The sequence below is a fragment of the Heterocephalus glaber genome, unplaced genomic scaffold (genome assembly GCF_053883595.1).
Source record: "Heterocephalus glaber isolate CG9 unplaced genomic scaffold, H.glaber_assembly_v1.0 deba00001608, whole genome shotgun sequence".
In the NCBI taxonomy this organism is placed as follows: domain Eukaryota; kingdom Metazoa; phylum Chordata; class Mammalia; order Rodentia; family Bathyergidae; genus Heterocephalus; species Heterocephalus glaber.
Window position 1 is genome coordinate 16,540,965 of NW_028258379.1, and position 17,120 is coordinate 16,558,084.

The 17,120-nt window shown below is 51.3% G+C and overlaps 1 protein-coding gene across 1 annotated transcript in view; it reads left to right on the forward strand.

Annotated features, from left to right (window-relative positions):
• The window catches only part of Esrrb (estrogen related receptor beta), a 108,102-nt gene extending 95,096 nt beyond the window's left edge, over positions 1-13,006 (forward strand). The window contains exons 6-7 of the mRNA XM_004837148.4: positions 5,527-5,796; positions 10,005-13,006. Coding sequence (XP_004837205.1) covers positions 5,527-5,796; positions 10,005-10,249 — 515 coding nt within the window. The 3' untranslated portion in view covers positions 10,250-13,006. The remainder of the gene's footprint in view (positions 1-5,526; positions 5,797-10,004) is intronic.
• Positions 13,007-17,120: the final 4,114 nt, after the last annotated feature.

Here is a 17,120-nt window from a genome sequence, read left to right on the forward strand (position 1 = left end):
TTTCAGTGTCTTCCACCCTCTGGTATACAGAGGGCACTACATACTTGCCTTTATGTGCACAGAGTGAACACTCATGGTGTGTAGCGTCTCTTGCTAAGAGCTGTGGCAGAGACCAAGACTCAGAGCGCCCCTTGTTAATGAAGGATATGTTTCATGACCCCCAGTAGATGCCTGAAACCTTTAGGTTCATATACTGGAGTCCTCTGTACAGATCATATTTTTCTGTATGCCCTACAGCGTTGCCATGTAGTGTCAGAAGCAGTCTGTCCTTCCGTGTTTTTTGTCCTGGTGCCTCCTTTGCAACTCTTGTATTTGGGGGCCGTTATTAAGTGGAATGAGAGTTGCTGGGACACATGCACTGCAATACTGTGACAATTGACCAGATAACTGAGCGGCTATCAAATGACCAATGGGTGGGTAGCAGATACAGTGTTGATACACTGAACAAAGGGATGATTCATTGCCTGGGCAGAACAGAGCATGATGGCATGAGATTTCATCATTATTCAGAACTTTGCACAATTTTAAACTTATGAATTGTTCATTTCTGGAATTTTCTACCTTAATACTTTCCGACTGTGTTTGACCTCAGGTAACTGGAACCTTAGAAAGCGAAACTCGAAACTATAGATTAATTTCTGCCTTGGGGAACCTTTTGGAACTAGGATGAGTTCCATGGAACTTGGTGTGGCCTGTGATTTGTTCAGTAAAGCAGCCATTGTTTGGGTCCATTTGTCACCGTACTCCAAACCAAGATTTTTACCTTGAGTTGGATTTTCCTGGAGGGCAAATCCAAGTTTCAGAGCATCTATCTCTTACTTCCTGTGAGCAAGAGATAAGAGCGAGAGCCAGCAGCCTTTAACAGGCAGGGGAGCGAGCCCTGTGTGAATTTCGGCCTTTGCATGGTACTAGCTGGGTATCCGCCCTCCCCAGGCAGCCTGCCTGTCTGGCCAGGAGAGCCTGTGTGGGGAATCACCACCACTGCTGTCCAGCCTAGGCCCCACCTGCAGGGCATCCCCGGAGGCCTCCTTGCCAGGGATCCTGCCAGAGACCTGCTCCCAGGTAGCCGCTGTCTGGCTGGATGAAAGATGAGCTGGCGAGTGAGAGCAGCTGTGTCTGAAGTGGCCCCAGATCCTATAATTACATCTCCCTTTATTACCTCTCTAATGGCCCTCCAGGTCGGCAAAGACGATCATAAATTAACAGATTATGAACTCCACTTGCCACAAATTACGTGCTGCTTTTTTTTTTTTAATTCTAGGAGCTTGTGGGGCCAGATCACTGGGGGATGGGGCTTGGATTGGGTCTGGGTGTTATTAGATCTGCCAGGGGAAGTAAAGCAATTTCCCTGGGGCACAGAGCTCCTTGTGAGAAGCTTGAGAGCCAGAATGTTGGTGTGGGCAGTGCCCCTCAGGTCAGCCCTGCCCACCCAGGGGCCTTGCTGGCCCAGAATCCCTAATTTCTCGGTGAAGGAGAGGCCATCCAGTGGGAATGGATGGTGCTTTCCTGAAGGGCAAGGGGGAGCCTTGGCCTCAGCTCCTTTGTTTGGTTTTTTAAATTTAAAAAATGCAAAGATCAGAAAAATACGAAACTTCTAGTGAAGATACTGGACAGATGTGACAGATGTGGGAATTACGACTTCTTTTTGTTTTTGTACCGGGGATTGAACTCAGGACCTTGCGCTTGTGAGGCAGGTGGTGGCACCACTGAGCTAAATCCCCAGCCCCAAAACTTCTAACCACCCCCCACCCTGAGCAGCCTTCTGGGAATCTCCTGTACATGTACAACTACCATGTATGTGCTTTTTTGTTTTTGACACAAGGTGTAGCTATGTAGTTCGGGCTGGCGTTGAATTCACTGTGCAGCCCAGGCTTAGAACTCATGGTGATCCTCCTGCCTCAGCCTCCTGAGTGCTGGGATTATAGACAAGCACTACCACACCGGATTGAACACTGCTTTACATCCACTTTTCCTCTTAATTAGATAAAGTGATAACGTGTACTGTGTGCTAAGCACAGTTTGAAGTGTTCCACATGGGGCCTCATGTAACTCGAACAACCCCACGAGGAAAGTGCTGTCATTGTTCCCATTGTACAGATGAGGAAACTAAGGCCTGAGGGCATGGATCTGCCCAGGGTCATCTCAAGTGGTCCACAGAATGAGGATTCTGACAGTCCGGCCCTGGAGTCTGGTCCTAATGCCAGCGCCCTCCTTCTGCTGTTGGGTGTCTTCGTACATCCACAAAACAGTTCTACTTCATTCTTTTTGGCCATTTCTTATGCGCTAATTGTTTAACTAAAAGTTGCATTTATATAATAATTACTCATCACACGATTTACATTTAGGCTATTTTCTGCTTTGGGTCATTTCAAACAGTGATCTAACTCCAGCCTTTTACATTTACCTTTGCATACATTTCTTTCTGGGAGGCATTCCTAGCAGTGGCATTGCTAATAAATTGGAAGGTTATAGTTATGGTTTATTTTTAAACCTCTTAGGCCCTGTCAATATGGGATCCAGAATCCAAAAATAGACGTGTATACAGATAGTTTGCCTTCATCCCTGTCCCCTCCTGGCCTCTCCTAGAGGGAGCCACGTTTGTTTCTCATTATTTTTTCTAGCGGTTCTTTTTTCACATATTAGAAAAGCTGGAGTTATTTCAGTGTATGTCAGAGATGGCAAACATAACCCTCCACTTCTTTGCACAAAACAAAGCAGCCTGTGTATGAAGATCAGGACATAGGGGGTCCGTTTGGGTTTTCAAAGCTCTTTCTAGGACTTTGGCAAGAAGGTAGAGAGAACCTGGGGCTGAGCCTACACTCAGACCAGCCTGGCAGAGGGGCTGAACCGGCCTCCCCCCATGGGAGCACAGCCATCGCCACCACCACAGGACGTAGCAGATCCCTCACTCACACGATCATGGGCAGAGGCAGCCTAATCTGAACTCTAGAGGCTCCAAGAAGTGTTTTGGGTACACTTCTTGCCAGGCAGAGTTCAGGCCTGTGGTGTTTGCCCATTGTCTCCTCTGCTGTGAACCCTTGTTGGGCCCTTCTTGGGTACACCCCGGCATCCATGCTCCCTGGGAGCTCAGGGCTTGGGCTGGCAGCAGCTTATCTGCACCTCAGTGGGTGCCTCATACCCAGGGGTGCCCTCGCCTCCCACTTCAGAGGTTCTTCCCTTATCCCCCCTCTGCAAGGCCTCCCGACCCTCCTTTGGGACACATTCCCATTGCATGTTCTCAGAGCCTTCCATTCACTGTGGCTCTTCTTACCATCATAACTTTGCTGACTTGTGACACTTAGTGACACAGGACCAGTTCGTCACTGTGAGCTCTTGAAGTCAGGCAGCAATTCTGCTTGAACACACCATGTGTCCCCAGTGCCTACCATGGGCCTGGCACTTAGTAGGTGCTCAGTAAACATGTGTTGACTGACCAAAGGAGCAGAAGCATGTTGGTGTTATTCTTGTAAGGATTGTACCTGTGTGGCTCACCTCACTGAGGTCTTTTCTCCTGCATTTCCTGCCTCACCCTCCCTCTCTGGCACCTTCTGGCTCAGTTGTCTATTAATTTTACTACCACCACCCTCCTCCTCCATCTTCCCTCCCAGTCTATCTGCCTTCACACACCCCCTCCCTGTGTGGTCCAGCAAACCCCTCCCCCCATTCTCCCATGCCGGCTGATTGGTATCTGTTAATTAATGTCGCCCAAGGCCTCTCTCCAACTCAGAGACCTGATAAGGGAAATTGGATGTCCATTTCTATCTATCTTTTATTACCTCTGGCTCCCCCGGGCCTCCTGGGTGGCCGTGCACCCTCTCCTGTGCCAGGAATATGGAGAGCAACACACACAGCTGACCCCTGTGTCCCAGTCTCTCCCTTGAGAAGGCAGGACTACCAGTGCTCATCCGCTCCCACAGGTATGATCCTTCTAGCTCCTCCTCGGTGGATCGTATGTGGATTCCAGCAGCAGGCCGAGATCCACAGCCCATGTTGCACAGATGGGACCAGAACTGTGCAGCTGCATTAGGAAGGCAGAAGGCAAGGGCAGCCTGCTCCAGGAACACAGTGGTAGGCTGGAGTCCTGCTCTGGATGGAAAACAGGGAGAGACAGAGGACAGCAGCTGAGAGGGGGGACAGGCCACAGAAGTCCAAAGAGTTGGGCCATGCAGGAGCTGGGGAGTCCAGGCTGGTGCCAGTGTGTGCTGGGGGCACTGCCGCGTGCTGTGTGTGCACCCTGTGTTCATTTTCACCCCACCCCCACATCTGCAAGCAGCAGGCAGGCGGGGTTCTAAGTCAGTTTCTTCATGAGCAGAATTACCCTGGAAAACCCTCTTTTCAGTTACTCATGCATGGTGCAAATGTCTCTGTGGCTTCTTTTCCTTCTTTTGATAAATCTAGCATGATCAGTGTTGGAACCAATCACTCTGTTTCCAGTTCAGCCCCCCGTGAAGTCACTGCCATGTGTTTAGTGGTTAAGATATTTGAAAGTCAGTCAACTTAACTTTCTCTCTCCTGCCCTCTTGTGAAGCAAGTACTAAGCTAAATCCACATACAATGCAATTCCAGTATGTCATCTTCATTTGTAATCAGCTGTGTAATTGTCGTCTCAGCAGACCATACAGTTGCTCTCTGTGCCTCTAATGTTTTGCCCATTTCATAGATGAGGAGGTTGAGGTTTGGAGCAGTTGCATGGCTTCCACAAGGTCTGGGGCAGCTAGTACATGAGGCACTAGGGCTCAAGGCCAGCCAGGCAATGTCTGCAGCATGTTGAAGAGTCAGTGTTAGGTTCTGGCTCCTTCCCCGCCCCCAGCCTCCTTTCATTGTAAAGCCAGTCTCCTGCAAGCAGGGAGGGGAAACCCCAGTGATTTCCAGCTCCCAGAATGGAGCCACTGGGTCATCATTAAGGGAGAGTGATGGCCGGAGGTGGTGAGTGTCTGACTCCTTTGGGGAAAGACTGCCTGGCGAGAAAGTGCCCTGACAGGGGCTTTGGTCTCCCAGTGGGCCCTGGCTTCTGCTGGTGGCTGGGAACGGCCGAGTCCTTCCTGGTTGGCCATGGGTCTCTTACAGCTGAGACTTCACAGAGAGGCCAGGTATCATTTTAAAGCGCAAAGCGACACCACCACCTGGTTTGAAGGAGAGAGGAGCCTGGAAACTCCCAGAGTGGAAGGGACCCTGTACAGCTGCCTCTCCTGATCCAGCTATGATTTCAATAACTCTTAAATTACAGATGCATTTAATTAATCATGACGTCTCTCCAGACATTTGAAAAATACCCTAGAACTAACAATCATGGTGATAATAACAACTGTCAGCATTGACTGAGCTCTTGTTAGGTAAGTCTTTGCCACAAATTCCAAGTCTGACTTCATTCTCCAAGGGAGAGCAGCGGTTTTAGCAGCTACAGAGCTATGCCCCCACCCAGCAGGATCTGGAGATGCCAGGAACACAGCCCACCCCTGGCCTCCAGAGAGGCCCCGGTCCACCCTCCTAACTGCTGCTGCTCTCCTCTCCCCCGCTCTCCCACAGGCTTCTCAAATCTCTCGCTGGGGGACCAGATGAGCCTGCTGCAGAGCGCCTGGATGGAGATCCTCATCCTGGGGATCGTGTACCGCTCCCTGCCCTACGATGACAAGCTGGTGTACGCTGAGGACTACATCATGGATGAGGAGCACTCACGCCTGGCTGGGCTGCTGGAGCTCTACCGTGCCATCCTGCAACTGGTGCGCAGGTACAAGAAGCTCAAGGTGGAGAAGGAGGAGTTTGTAACGCTCAAGGCCCTTGCTCTCGCCAACTCAGGTAAGGGCAGACTTGAGCCTGAAGGAAGAAGGTGGGGGGCGAGCTTCAGGTGGTCCAGGCACATCTCTGGGGGTGTGGAAACAGACTGGGAGAGGTGAAGGAACGTCTGGGGTCACACAGTTTAAAAATGTTGGAGTTAGGACTCAAAACCCCAAGTCATCTAATTTCAAAATGAACCCAACTTATCCTTGCTCGCTGCATCTTCAACCAGATTGCCTGGGTGTAAGCAAGCGAATGGTTCCCAAATGAATGGTTTAGTCTGGCATTAAAAAGGAGGATTCACTGCATTTGTTAAACATCCACCAGTTTCCGGCTACATTGTCTGGGGAGTGGGGCTGGGAATTGGGCAGTGTGAATGATGAACTTGAATGGAATCTGTGTCCACACAGAGAGCCTCCATGACGTACACGGTGCTGGGCTGAGTCCTGGGGGTGCAGGAGAAATACAGGGTCCCTGCCCAAGAGCACAGGTCAGGAATGCACTCATGTGGCAGTGAATTGCCCAGGTTTGGGTCAGATGGGTCCAAGTTTAAGTTCTGTCTCTGATGCTGGCACCAAGATCTTGGTCAACTCAGTGCCCTTGTGTGTGTGGTGGGGACAGTCTACATACCTTCTTCAGGCATTCTGTGAGTATTAAAGACAGCGAAGATCAAGTCCTTAGCCCAGTGTCTGGCCTAGAGGAAGTGCTCCATTTTGTGGTTATGGGAGTTCGAGGGAACAAAGTATTAGCAGATGGAAGAGGCACACACAGGATAACCAGCTGCTTTGCTCCACACTGCCCACCTTTTATTGACAGTTTCAGGAAACCCCGAAGAAGTACCTGGCAAACCAGGACAGCCAGTCACCCTGACACACGGCTTCATGGTACACGCAGGGGACACCATTGATGCCTCACTCAGTGAGTGCTTTACCAGTTTGTGCTTCTACCCCCAGATTGTGAGTTTTGCTGCTGGCAGCTCACAGCTGCCCCTTCACCCGAGTTGCCTTCTGGCTCTGTCAGCCAGCAGAGGACTCGAGTGGAGGAACAGCATCTGGAGCAGAGCCCTGCACGGCATAGGCCTCACCTTCCCTGAGCTCCCTGCCTCCCCACTTCCTTTCTCCTGAACACTCAGCCTCCCTCACTGCCTGGACTGCAGTCTCTGCCTTGGGCTCTGCTCCTGGGGAATCTAACCCAACACAGAGGGAAACATTTTGTTTTGTTCAATTGCTTTTTATTAATAATAAATGAATGCAAAATAATAAAAATTCACATACTTCTGGAGAGATCAGTTATACTTTCAAATTCCAAAGCTGTAACATATTTGTTGGAGAAAACTAAGGCTGTGTTTAAGTATAGTTCTAGATTAACAGTAACAAGCAGATAGTGTGTAGAATTCCATATTCCACCCCATCTCTAGTGTAGTTTCCTCTCAACATCTTGCATTGGTAATTTGTTAATTAGTGAGCCAATATTGATGTGTTATTCTTAACTAAAGTGCATGGTTTCCATTAGGGCTCCCTTGGTGTTGTACCTATCTTTGGGTTTTGACAAAATGTAATGCCATTTCTCCACCATGACATCATACAGAAGAGTGTCACCGGCCTGTGCTTCACATCTTCAGAGGGAAGCACCTTAGCCACTCCTCCAGAGGTTTAAAGCATAGACTTCATGGTCAGCCAAATCTGGGTTCAAATCCTGCCTCTGCCACCTGGTTGCTAAGTGTCAAGCAGCCTGACCTCCCTGAGCATCAGTGTCTCATCTTTGAAATAAGGGGAGCAGAAGCACATTATGAAGACAAGTACACAGTGATGCACCTAAGGCACAGGGCTGGTGCCTGCTCCAGATCTCTCCTTGTTCTTGGAGCTTCTGCTCGGCTCTGACAGGGCTGCCGTGGGCAGTCTGAGGGGGCCAGTGGATGGAGCCCCTGTCCTGGGGGAAAAAACACGGGCATAGCTGGAGCAAAAGTTGGCGTGTCCCCCCCACACACCTCAAAGGAAGCTCTATGTAGAGACCTTCCAGGGAGGAGCCTTCAGCTGGGCAGGAGCATCCTAAATCCAAAAAGGACTCAGCAGGCCTGGGAGAGGGAGGGGATGCTGTGTTGCTGTGTCCCAGAGCACTGAGCTAGAGGCAGGACTCAGGTTAGAACAGGCCCCTGGGGTGTGTGGCTAGAAGAGCAGCGTGGGAAGGTCAGAGTGGGATGGGGTAACCACAGGAGCCAGGAGAGGTCCTGGGTGTGAGACCTGTCCCTAGACTTGAGGCAGGAAGTCAGCCAGGCAGCCGGGGGAGAGTGTGTTGGCTAGAGGAGAGATGGGCCAGACCACTGAGAGGTCATGGGGGCAGCACCAGGGACCACTCTCGGTGCCACTGCTGAGGCTGAGTGGATGAGGTGACCTGGGTGAGTTCAGTGGCTTGGGACGCCAGGCAGAGGGGCGGAGCTCCTCGGAGACAGACTGTGGCCCCCCACCTCACCCCTCAGGAGCCTGATGACCACCACTCACCCTGCATCCCAACCATCTCCAGACCCGTCTGACAACAGAAAAAATTCATAGCCATTGATTTTGTAATTAACAGTTTATCAATGCCATCAATACAGCCTTGCTGATGGATCGTGAAGGAATTAATCTTGCAATGTTATTTTATTTCATTTTTGGTCGAAGGCGCCTGCCAATTTTGGCCTCCTTGGGGAGCGTGGGGGTGGGTGACAAGGGGGAGGGGCTGGCCACAGTCGGGGAGTGGGCATGTTCAGGGCCCAGCCTGGCAGAGACAGCCGCATTTTGAGTGCACACAGTAAATGGCTGAGTGTAGGAAGGGAGCCATATTTCATCTCATTTCATCTTTCAGTTGGCAAAGGAAGAGTCCTCACTGGCTTGACAGCCGGGAGTTAAAAAATTAGAGGACCCTTGGGTGTGGTACCAGTATATCACCCCAGTCCTGCAAAAGCATCACCTCCAGACTGAGTCCCCACAATAATAACAGTAGGTAATGTCTACTGGGTGTTTACCAAGTGCCTAGTAAAGTGCTGTTTCATCACTCTTCACAGCGCCTTGTAAGTATGCATTTGTTTTTGCTGCATGTTACAGATGAGGAAACAATCTCAGAAAGACTGCGTAACTTGGCTAAAGTCACACAGCATCCCTAAATGCTTTTCTACCTTTTTCTGCCATTCCCTACTCAAAAGGAAGAGGCAGGAGCCAGAGAGGTAGGGTCAGGGGTCGCTGGGGTCAGCCAGTTAGTGCAGCTCCCCTTGGCAGTCTGCGATCTCAGCCAATCAAGAAGCAGCCCCCCCCCCCAATTGTTTGCTTTTTCTGGGAATTCGAGCAATTTGTGCAGCCTTCCTGATGACTTGCCTCCCCTCCCCTGCCACCTCTGGCAAGCCTTGGGGTTGCAGTTCAGGATGGACCCGGGTCCTTTAGGAAAGGTCAGAAGTCTGCTTAGTTTCCCCCAGGGAGTGGCATCCTGGAGATTCTCTTCGCTTTGTTTGGCTCAGACACAACTGTGGCCCAGTGGTTACCTCCCTGCTCTGCTGAGATTTCAGGAAATTTTCTTCAGACCTATCCATGGCCTGAGTTCAAAACCCTTCCCAATGCATATATTTATGCACTACTGAGGATAGAGCCTGGGCCTAATATATGCCAGGCAAGTGCTTGCTCTACCCTACCCTGTCTCTAAGATCTTAGAGAAGGCCCAGCAGCTCTGTCCACCACTGTGCCCCATGCCTCCCACCTCAGGGCACCGTAGCAGAGAGCTCAGCCCCTTTCTTTGTCTATAACCAGAACTGTGTGAAGACAGCACAGCCTGAGGAGCGGTGTGTGGCAGCAGCAGGAGGCTGTGGGGAATGTAAGCTCTGTAGAGTGATGGTGGTGGGGGAGCGAGCCTTCCACTCAGCACGCACCTCTGAACCCTTAACTGTAACTTGAGCCATTTGAATTAGGTTCACAAATGAGGAAGACAAGGCACAGAGAAGTTAACTTCCCTAGTCACCCTCCAGGGTCCACTGTACAGGTCTGCCCAGGTTCAGCCCCGTAGTGTCTCTGCCACCTCCTCTTGGTAGACTCTTGAGGAATGTCCTCCACAGATGTGTGTCCTTCCCTGGGTCTGAGCCCCAATTCTGTCCTCAGCCTCTGTGACCTCTCTGAGCCCGGCTCTGCTCTGTAAAGTGAGGGTTAGAGGTAGCCCCGTTTGCCTGCTGGTCCCTGCCCCTCATACTGATGCCCGCCTTGTGCCCACAGATTCCATGTACATTGAGGACCCGGAGGCCGTGCAGAAGCTGCAGGACCTGCTGCACGAGGCACTGCAGGACTATGAGCTGAGCCAGCGCCACGAGGAGCCTCGGAGGACGGGCAAGCTGCTGCTGACGTTGCCCCTGCTGCGGCAGACAGCCGCCAAGGCTGTGCAGCACTTCTACAGCGTCAAGCTGCAGGGCAAGGTGCCCATGCACAAACTCTTCCTGGAGATGCTGGAGGCCAAGGTCTGATGGCCCAGCACACGGACTGACAGATGGACGGACCAATGCGGAGACTCACTGCCTCCAGCCTCGACCTCTGGCCCCTGTATCGTCCCAGAGAAGGGACTTCCTGCCTCTGGGCTGTGTGTGCAGACTCCTGGGTGCAGGGGTCGGGGGCAGGGATGGGAGGGCAGGGCGTGGGGCTCATCTGTCACCTGCTTTTTCTTTGGTACATTTTTCCTTCTCCATGGGCAGCACTGAGGCCCGGGCCAGGGCTGACTCCCCTTGACACTGGAGACCACTGGAGGAAGCGCCCCTCTCCCTACCAGACCACCGAGAGGCAGCATGTATGCTTCCTGACGCGTCCCTGGTCTGAGCCTGGGTGGGCAGTGTTTGACACTCAGGACTCTGGGAACTCATATAGGTGCCACCTGGAGGATCCTTCCACAGAGGCCGGGTCCTTAGGGGTCACCAGCAGCGGCTTCCAGGGGTCCTGTCTGCCCTGAGGTCCTCTGGACCCTCAGGTGCTCCTGTACCTCCCACTGTCCTCGTGGATCCATCCCTTCTCAGCCCCACACATGCTCACCTCCCAGCCCGGTGCACCTTAGGGAGCAGTGGCAAGAGCTCCCGTGTTTCCCTGGGCACCCACCCCTCGGTGCTTCCTACTCACCTCCCACTGCTGCACCGATGGCCACCTGTTCTCTCCTCTCCTCCCCCAGGAGGCCCTCCCCTACCTCAAGGCTTACTCAGACTGGGGCTTCAGCCAGCCGAAGTGTGTCCAGGCAGGGAGATAGGGATGTGCTGGCTCAGAAGAGTGGGTCCAGTCTGCTCCCCAGAAAACCTGGGGCCTGTGGGAAGTTCCAGGTCCCACCCCCCTCCAGGGATGGGGGCTCTTGCTTGAGGCCAGCAGCCCTGGAAGAATCCCAGCAGGATAGAGAGGCCTGGCCACAGTGGGGTGCAGGGAAACTGCAAAGGGGACCAGGAGTCCAGCCTGCCTGGTCCTTGGCCTCTAGGACAGTGGGATCCAGTGCCCTGGGGAGGGAAGGGCACTGACGGAAGGAATAAGTGAGAGACTCCCTCTGCAATCCAAAGAAGCAGGGCACATCTGCCAAAGGAAGGATGGCCTCCTGCCGCCCTCAGGCAGAGACAGCTCCCTGGGCCAGCCCTGGCAGGGTTCCCACAGTCTCTGGCTGCTCTGTAGGATCACCACCATCCAGTTCTCCCAAGGACTTCCCAGGTTTTCACGCAGGATTCTGTATCCCAGGAAACCCCTCAGCCCAGGTGCATGGGACAGTTGCTTACCCTGCTGCTGTGGGTGGCTGCGAAGCCACTTCTCACCCACACTAGGGGCAGCTCTGACTCCCCATCGGTGCTCATGGGTTGGCAGCATGGAGGACCCCTGGGCATCAAGGCGGTTCAGTCCATGATGGAAAGTGCCCCTGCCATCTTCTGAAGCAGGGATCAGAGCAGCTGGGCCTGGGTCCTCAGTCCACACCCTGCTAGCCCAGCCTCCCCTCACCAGGAAAGACCAGCAGCTCTAGCCTGGCACTGGGGCAGCAGGCTCCTCTTGCAGGCTTTTCTGCTGGAAGCAGCTCTGCTGGTCTCCCTGGCCTGACACCCTGAGACCACCAGGCCTGACCCTCTGTGCTGGGATTTGCCAAGGTCATCCAGGCAGGAGGCTGACCAGACCGAGCCACTGCAGACCACATGCCCATGTCCTCATGTAGAGAGTAGTAAGGATTCTGAGAGATCCCGTCCCTTTTACCTGTGGGAAGTCAGGTCTTGAGTCACCCAATGAGTCCCTACTGGAGTCACCATGTTGCCCTTTGTCTGATCTGGTGGTCACACATGTTCAACATAGAGGTACCTTCTGGACCTTAGGAAACCCAGGCTAAACCGCAAGTCTAACAATCCTTAGGGCCTGATCTGAAGACTCCTGGTGAGACAAGTTGGGGTGTGAGCATCTGGAGCAGAGGGGTAGGGGCCCGCTTCTTAGTGGGAGGCCAGATGGGGGCCTCCAAAGGGAGAGCAGGGCACTGACCTAGTGGGAATGGGGACAGAAGGAGAGTGAAGACCCAGCACCCCCAAACAGAACCCAAGTTTACCCCCTAGTCTGCCATTTCTGGAAAATCTGTAAAGAGGAAACATCCCTTCTTAGTTGTACACTCATGATACAGGTCATTTGAAACAAACCAGGAAATAAAACAAATCCAACCATGGAGAAGGTGGTGCTGGCTGGATTTTGTTTGGGTTCCCTTGTCCCGCTCCTCCCTCAAGGCTCCAGATGGCTTTGTCATGTGTGCATTTGATAGCATCTTCAGTGTCTGCATGTGGACGCTTTCGTGATTTCCCAGGCTACAGTTTGAGTTAGAGGCTTGTCGAGAAGGCTTGGGGGGTGGGGTGACGGGCTGAGAGGAACAGGGGCACCCATCTGTGCCAGGACACCTTTCCAGACTCCTCCCCAGCCAGATAGGAGAAGTGACAAAGACTTAATGGGCCCAGGGTCTGTGCCCACAGAACAGCACCAAAGAAAAGCACTGTGTGGAAAGATGGCTTTATTTTGTAATGATAAAACAACTGGAATGGCTTCTTGAGATGTATATATTTTTTAAATGGCAGCCCCTCATTGCCGTGTCACCCCCTGTACGTATTTCTACCCTGTATATGTTCCCCCAAGGACCCCCTGTAAATCACACACCCTAGCTTCTTCCACCCCGGTTCCGTTCTGGTCCCATGTATCTGGAATCTAATAAAGGAAAGGCCTGTTGGAGAGTTTCTTCACACATCTTCCCAGGCTCGTGCTCTGGACAGCACTGCCCCACAGTGTCAGGCTGAAAGGAGTCCGGGCCACTGGGGGAGCCACAGCCTCAGACTTGTCAGGGTGGGAGGGTCATGCAGGCATTTTAAAAGCATGATTGATCATTGCATGTCTAGAACGCACAAGGCCATGGGTTCAATCCCCAGCACTGCAAACTAACAACAAAAGGGATCCACAGCAAAACTGAGGGCAACTTGAGAAGTAGGGTGCAGGTCTGAGAAGCCCCTCTACTGCTCTTTGTGAGAGAGTCATTATTTTCATTGGTGCCAGAGAGATGCGGCCTCAGATAAATGTAAACCACAAGGAGGCCTTAAGATTTTGAAATGTGTCCCTGTATGCACGTATATAACAGCCATGTATTCAGGCAGGACACATTCAATGTCAGTGAGCAGGAGGGGAGATCAACGATCAAGGTGCCTTTTGTTGCAAGTAAGACACCCAGGTTTATAGTGGCTTATGGGAGTATATAGTTTGTACATAGAAAAAGGGAGAGAGGGAGGAAGGAGAGGGAAGAAGAGAGAGAAAAGGGGGCAGACATCAGGGTATGATCCAGAAGCTTGCAAAGTCAGTAGAATTATGGCTCAACTTTTCCGATGCAGTTTTGTCCTCTTCTGTTTGTCTTCTTCATCCTCAAGTGAGCCTCTTTCTTGGTAGCAAGGGTGGCCATTTTATATTTCATAGCCTTGGGGAGAGGGAGAGAAAAATCTCTCCTTGCAACATAAATGATGCCTGAACTTCCTTCTGAGTCCCAGTGGTTTCAGGTGCTGGTCCCTTAATGCATCACTGTGACCAGCTTGGGATGAGCCCAGTCCTACCTACTCCACAGCCGAGCTCAACACCGTAAAGGGATGAATTAGAAACCCAGAGAAGCCCACAGAACCCACATCCACAAACAGTCTGATCAACATTCAATGAGGCGTAACACCTTCCATAGTTGAAGCCACATGGAAGTCTGTAGTCCAATTCAGCAGCACATCTAATACTTGCAATCTATCAAGAAATGAAAGTGTCTGGGCTGTGGATTATTTTAAAATAATTTTCAAATTCATCTTCATTCTACCTGGTGTGTGTGCATATGCGCGCGTGTGCGTGCACACACACACACACACAGTATACATGCTACTTAAGAAAATAGGAAGGAGAATAAACCACAACTTCATGTAATGCAATTGAAACAGATACTTACTAGATTATCTGGGTTTGGTTTTGCTTTTTTTTCAGATTTTCTGTGCTGCTACTTCCATTTGTGCATAGTATTGTGATCAGACCAGCTAATTGCTTGTACTTTTGAAGACTTAACCCTCATCTGTACCTTCACCTCTATTCCCCAAATGTTCTTCCATTTTTATTTCCTCTTCAAAGAAAATGAAAGAACTCAACTAATATTCATTCATTCATTCAGCAAATCCTTACTGAGGATCTACTCAGCGCCAAACACTGCTCTGAGCACTGGGTTTCAGTAGGGAGGACAAGCATAGAGTGCAGTCTGTTGAGAAGAGAGTGACAAGACCACAACTAATACACAAATAATGCAATTTGTTGGAATGTGCTAAGTTCTGAAAGAGGAAAAAACCAGGGTATGGGGGATCAGAAGTGGGGAAGCATGGATACAATTTCAAAGAGTGATCAGGAAAGTTTCAATGAAAATACTGAAAAATAGGTTGAAGAAAGTGAAGGTTACATGTGTGGGAATCTGGAAGGAGAGCTCTCTAGGCAGAGAGAACAGCCTTGCAGAGGCGCTGGGGTGGGACCATGCTGGTATATTTAATGAACATCCAGAAAGTAGAGTGAGGAAGGAGGCATGGGGGACGCAATGCCATAGCAAGTGTGGCTTTCACCCTGGGAGATGAAACGAGGCACCGGTGGGAGGTTTGGAATGCAGAGCGACATGGTCACGCTTCTCAGCAAGAGCCTTGGGCGACTGTGTTGGTGCCGGCTGCAGGAGGATGATGTAGAAACGAAGACCCCTGGTGAGGTGACTGGCTTGGAGCAGGGCCATGGCAGAATGGGTCCTGGATCTTACTGGAGCCACTAGAGGCTGCTGGTAGGTTGGGTGTGGGGTGCGAGACGAAGAGGGGAGATGTGCAGATTCCCCAGTTTGGGGCCCTGGCAGCTTGAAGACTGAAGTGGGAGGGACTAGGAGGATGAGTTTGGGGCTGGACAGAGAACCAGCCTTAGAAGGTTTGCAATGCTATTGCACATCTGGGAGCAAGAGAACCCCACAAAGGAAGTCAGCAGTGGGTCGATTAAATGGGGAGCAGGAAATGTGTGACCCCTGGCAACAGGGGCAGCGCTGCCATCCTTACCACACACAGCCAGCCCACCCCTGCATCCTTCTCCACTGTGTCTCAAAGGCAGCACACCCCTACCCACTCTGCCTTCTGCAGTTTCACTTATCCAACCGCAGTCTGAAAATAAACAGTTCTTGATTGTTTTGTTTGCAGTACTGGGGATTAAACCCAAGGTCTTCACACTGAGCAACATCCCCGACCTTTTTTATCTTTTATTTTGAAGCAGGGTCTCACCAAGCCACCCAGGCTGGGCTCCAACTTGTAATCCTCCCTCAGCCTCCCAGAGTGCTAGGATCACAAGTGTGCACCCCCCCCCCGGCTATAACTCCTGTTTTAAATCTCTTTTATCATATTATATTTTTATAACTGTTCTATTGCATTAGTACTTATCGTTGTTAATCTCTCACTATGCCTAATTTTATTTATTTATTTATTTGTTTTGTTTCGTAGTTCAGGCTGGCCTTGAACTCACGGCAGTCCTCCTGCCTTAGCCTCCCAAATGCTGGGATTACAGGCCTGCACCACCACACCTGGCACTGTGCCTAATTTATAAATTAAACTTTATCATAGCTGTGCATGTATAGGGAAAAACAATATATAGTATTGGGTACTGTTTTGGGCATTCACTGGAGGTCTTGGAACATGTTCCTGGGGGGACAAAGGGAGATTGCTGCAAAATTAATGCATCTTCCATACACTGATTTGAGGAGCGGAGGAGGCTCAGCAGCCACTTTTCATGTCATTGTTTGGGAAGTGAGAGAAATGAGCCAAAAGGAATCTCCCAGGAAGACCCCGGGTGGACACCCCGGTCCTATAACCTCGGCCCGGACTCAGGCACACCTGGGTGCTGGGAGGCTTGCTTCACCAGGGCGTACAAAGCTGTTTGACTGTGTTAGACAAGCAGTTCACAAATGTGCCCCTCAGAGCACACCTAGCAATGTCCGGAGACATCAATTGTTGTCACCCTGAAGGGTGCTGTGACATCTAGTGAGTAGAGACCAGAGGTGCTGCTAGACACCCGTAAAGTGCACTGGACAGTCCCCCACTACAAAGGATTAGCCCACCCAAAACGTCAATTGCCCCAAAGCCAAGAAGCTCCGATTTAGATGTGCTCTGAGTGTTGTCAAGGAACATCTGGAAGCTAGTCTTCTAGAAGGGCCCTGTGTTCCTCCTAAGGATCCAGGGGGCAGAGTTTGGAGGTGGCAAGCTCTCCCACTGCTTGATGCCAACTCCACCTTACCCGGCCTTGCTGTGACCCTGAGACCTCCCTGTGGGGCAACGCCCCCCTCCCCCGCCCCCCTGCTCTGAGTCCAGGAGAGGCTGTACCAGTCTGCAGTCTCTGGGTGGCCAGGCCTCACCCTGGCTCCTTCCACCTGCAAACTTTTGGTTTTTGAGAACAAGACTGCGCCTGTGGCTTCAGAGCTGAACTGAGTGCATCCTCACAAAAGATAACTGTCTATCTCTCTACGATACCTTGTCTGGGATGGGCAAGGACCCTTGCAGCGCAAGCCATACAGAGCCTAGATCTGGGGATGGAAGCCAAACCTGCCTCTCTGCAGAGTGCTGGGGGGGGGGGTCTGTTGAGGCCTTTTTTCCTACTGCCCTTTCCTAAGGAACAGGTCTTACTGTTGCAGATGTCCCTCCCTTGTCACATTTTAACTCGTTACATCCCCTAACCTTCCTCTTCCTCCCTCTCCCTCCATCTTTTTGTCTTCCTGACATTTGCAAAAGATCTATCTCTCTGTTTCCTATTACCTATATTTTATTTTGGTCTTTAAATTATGTATACCTT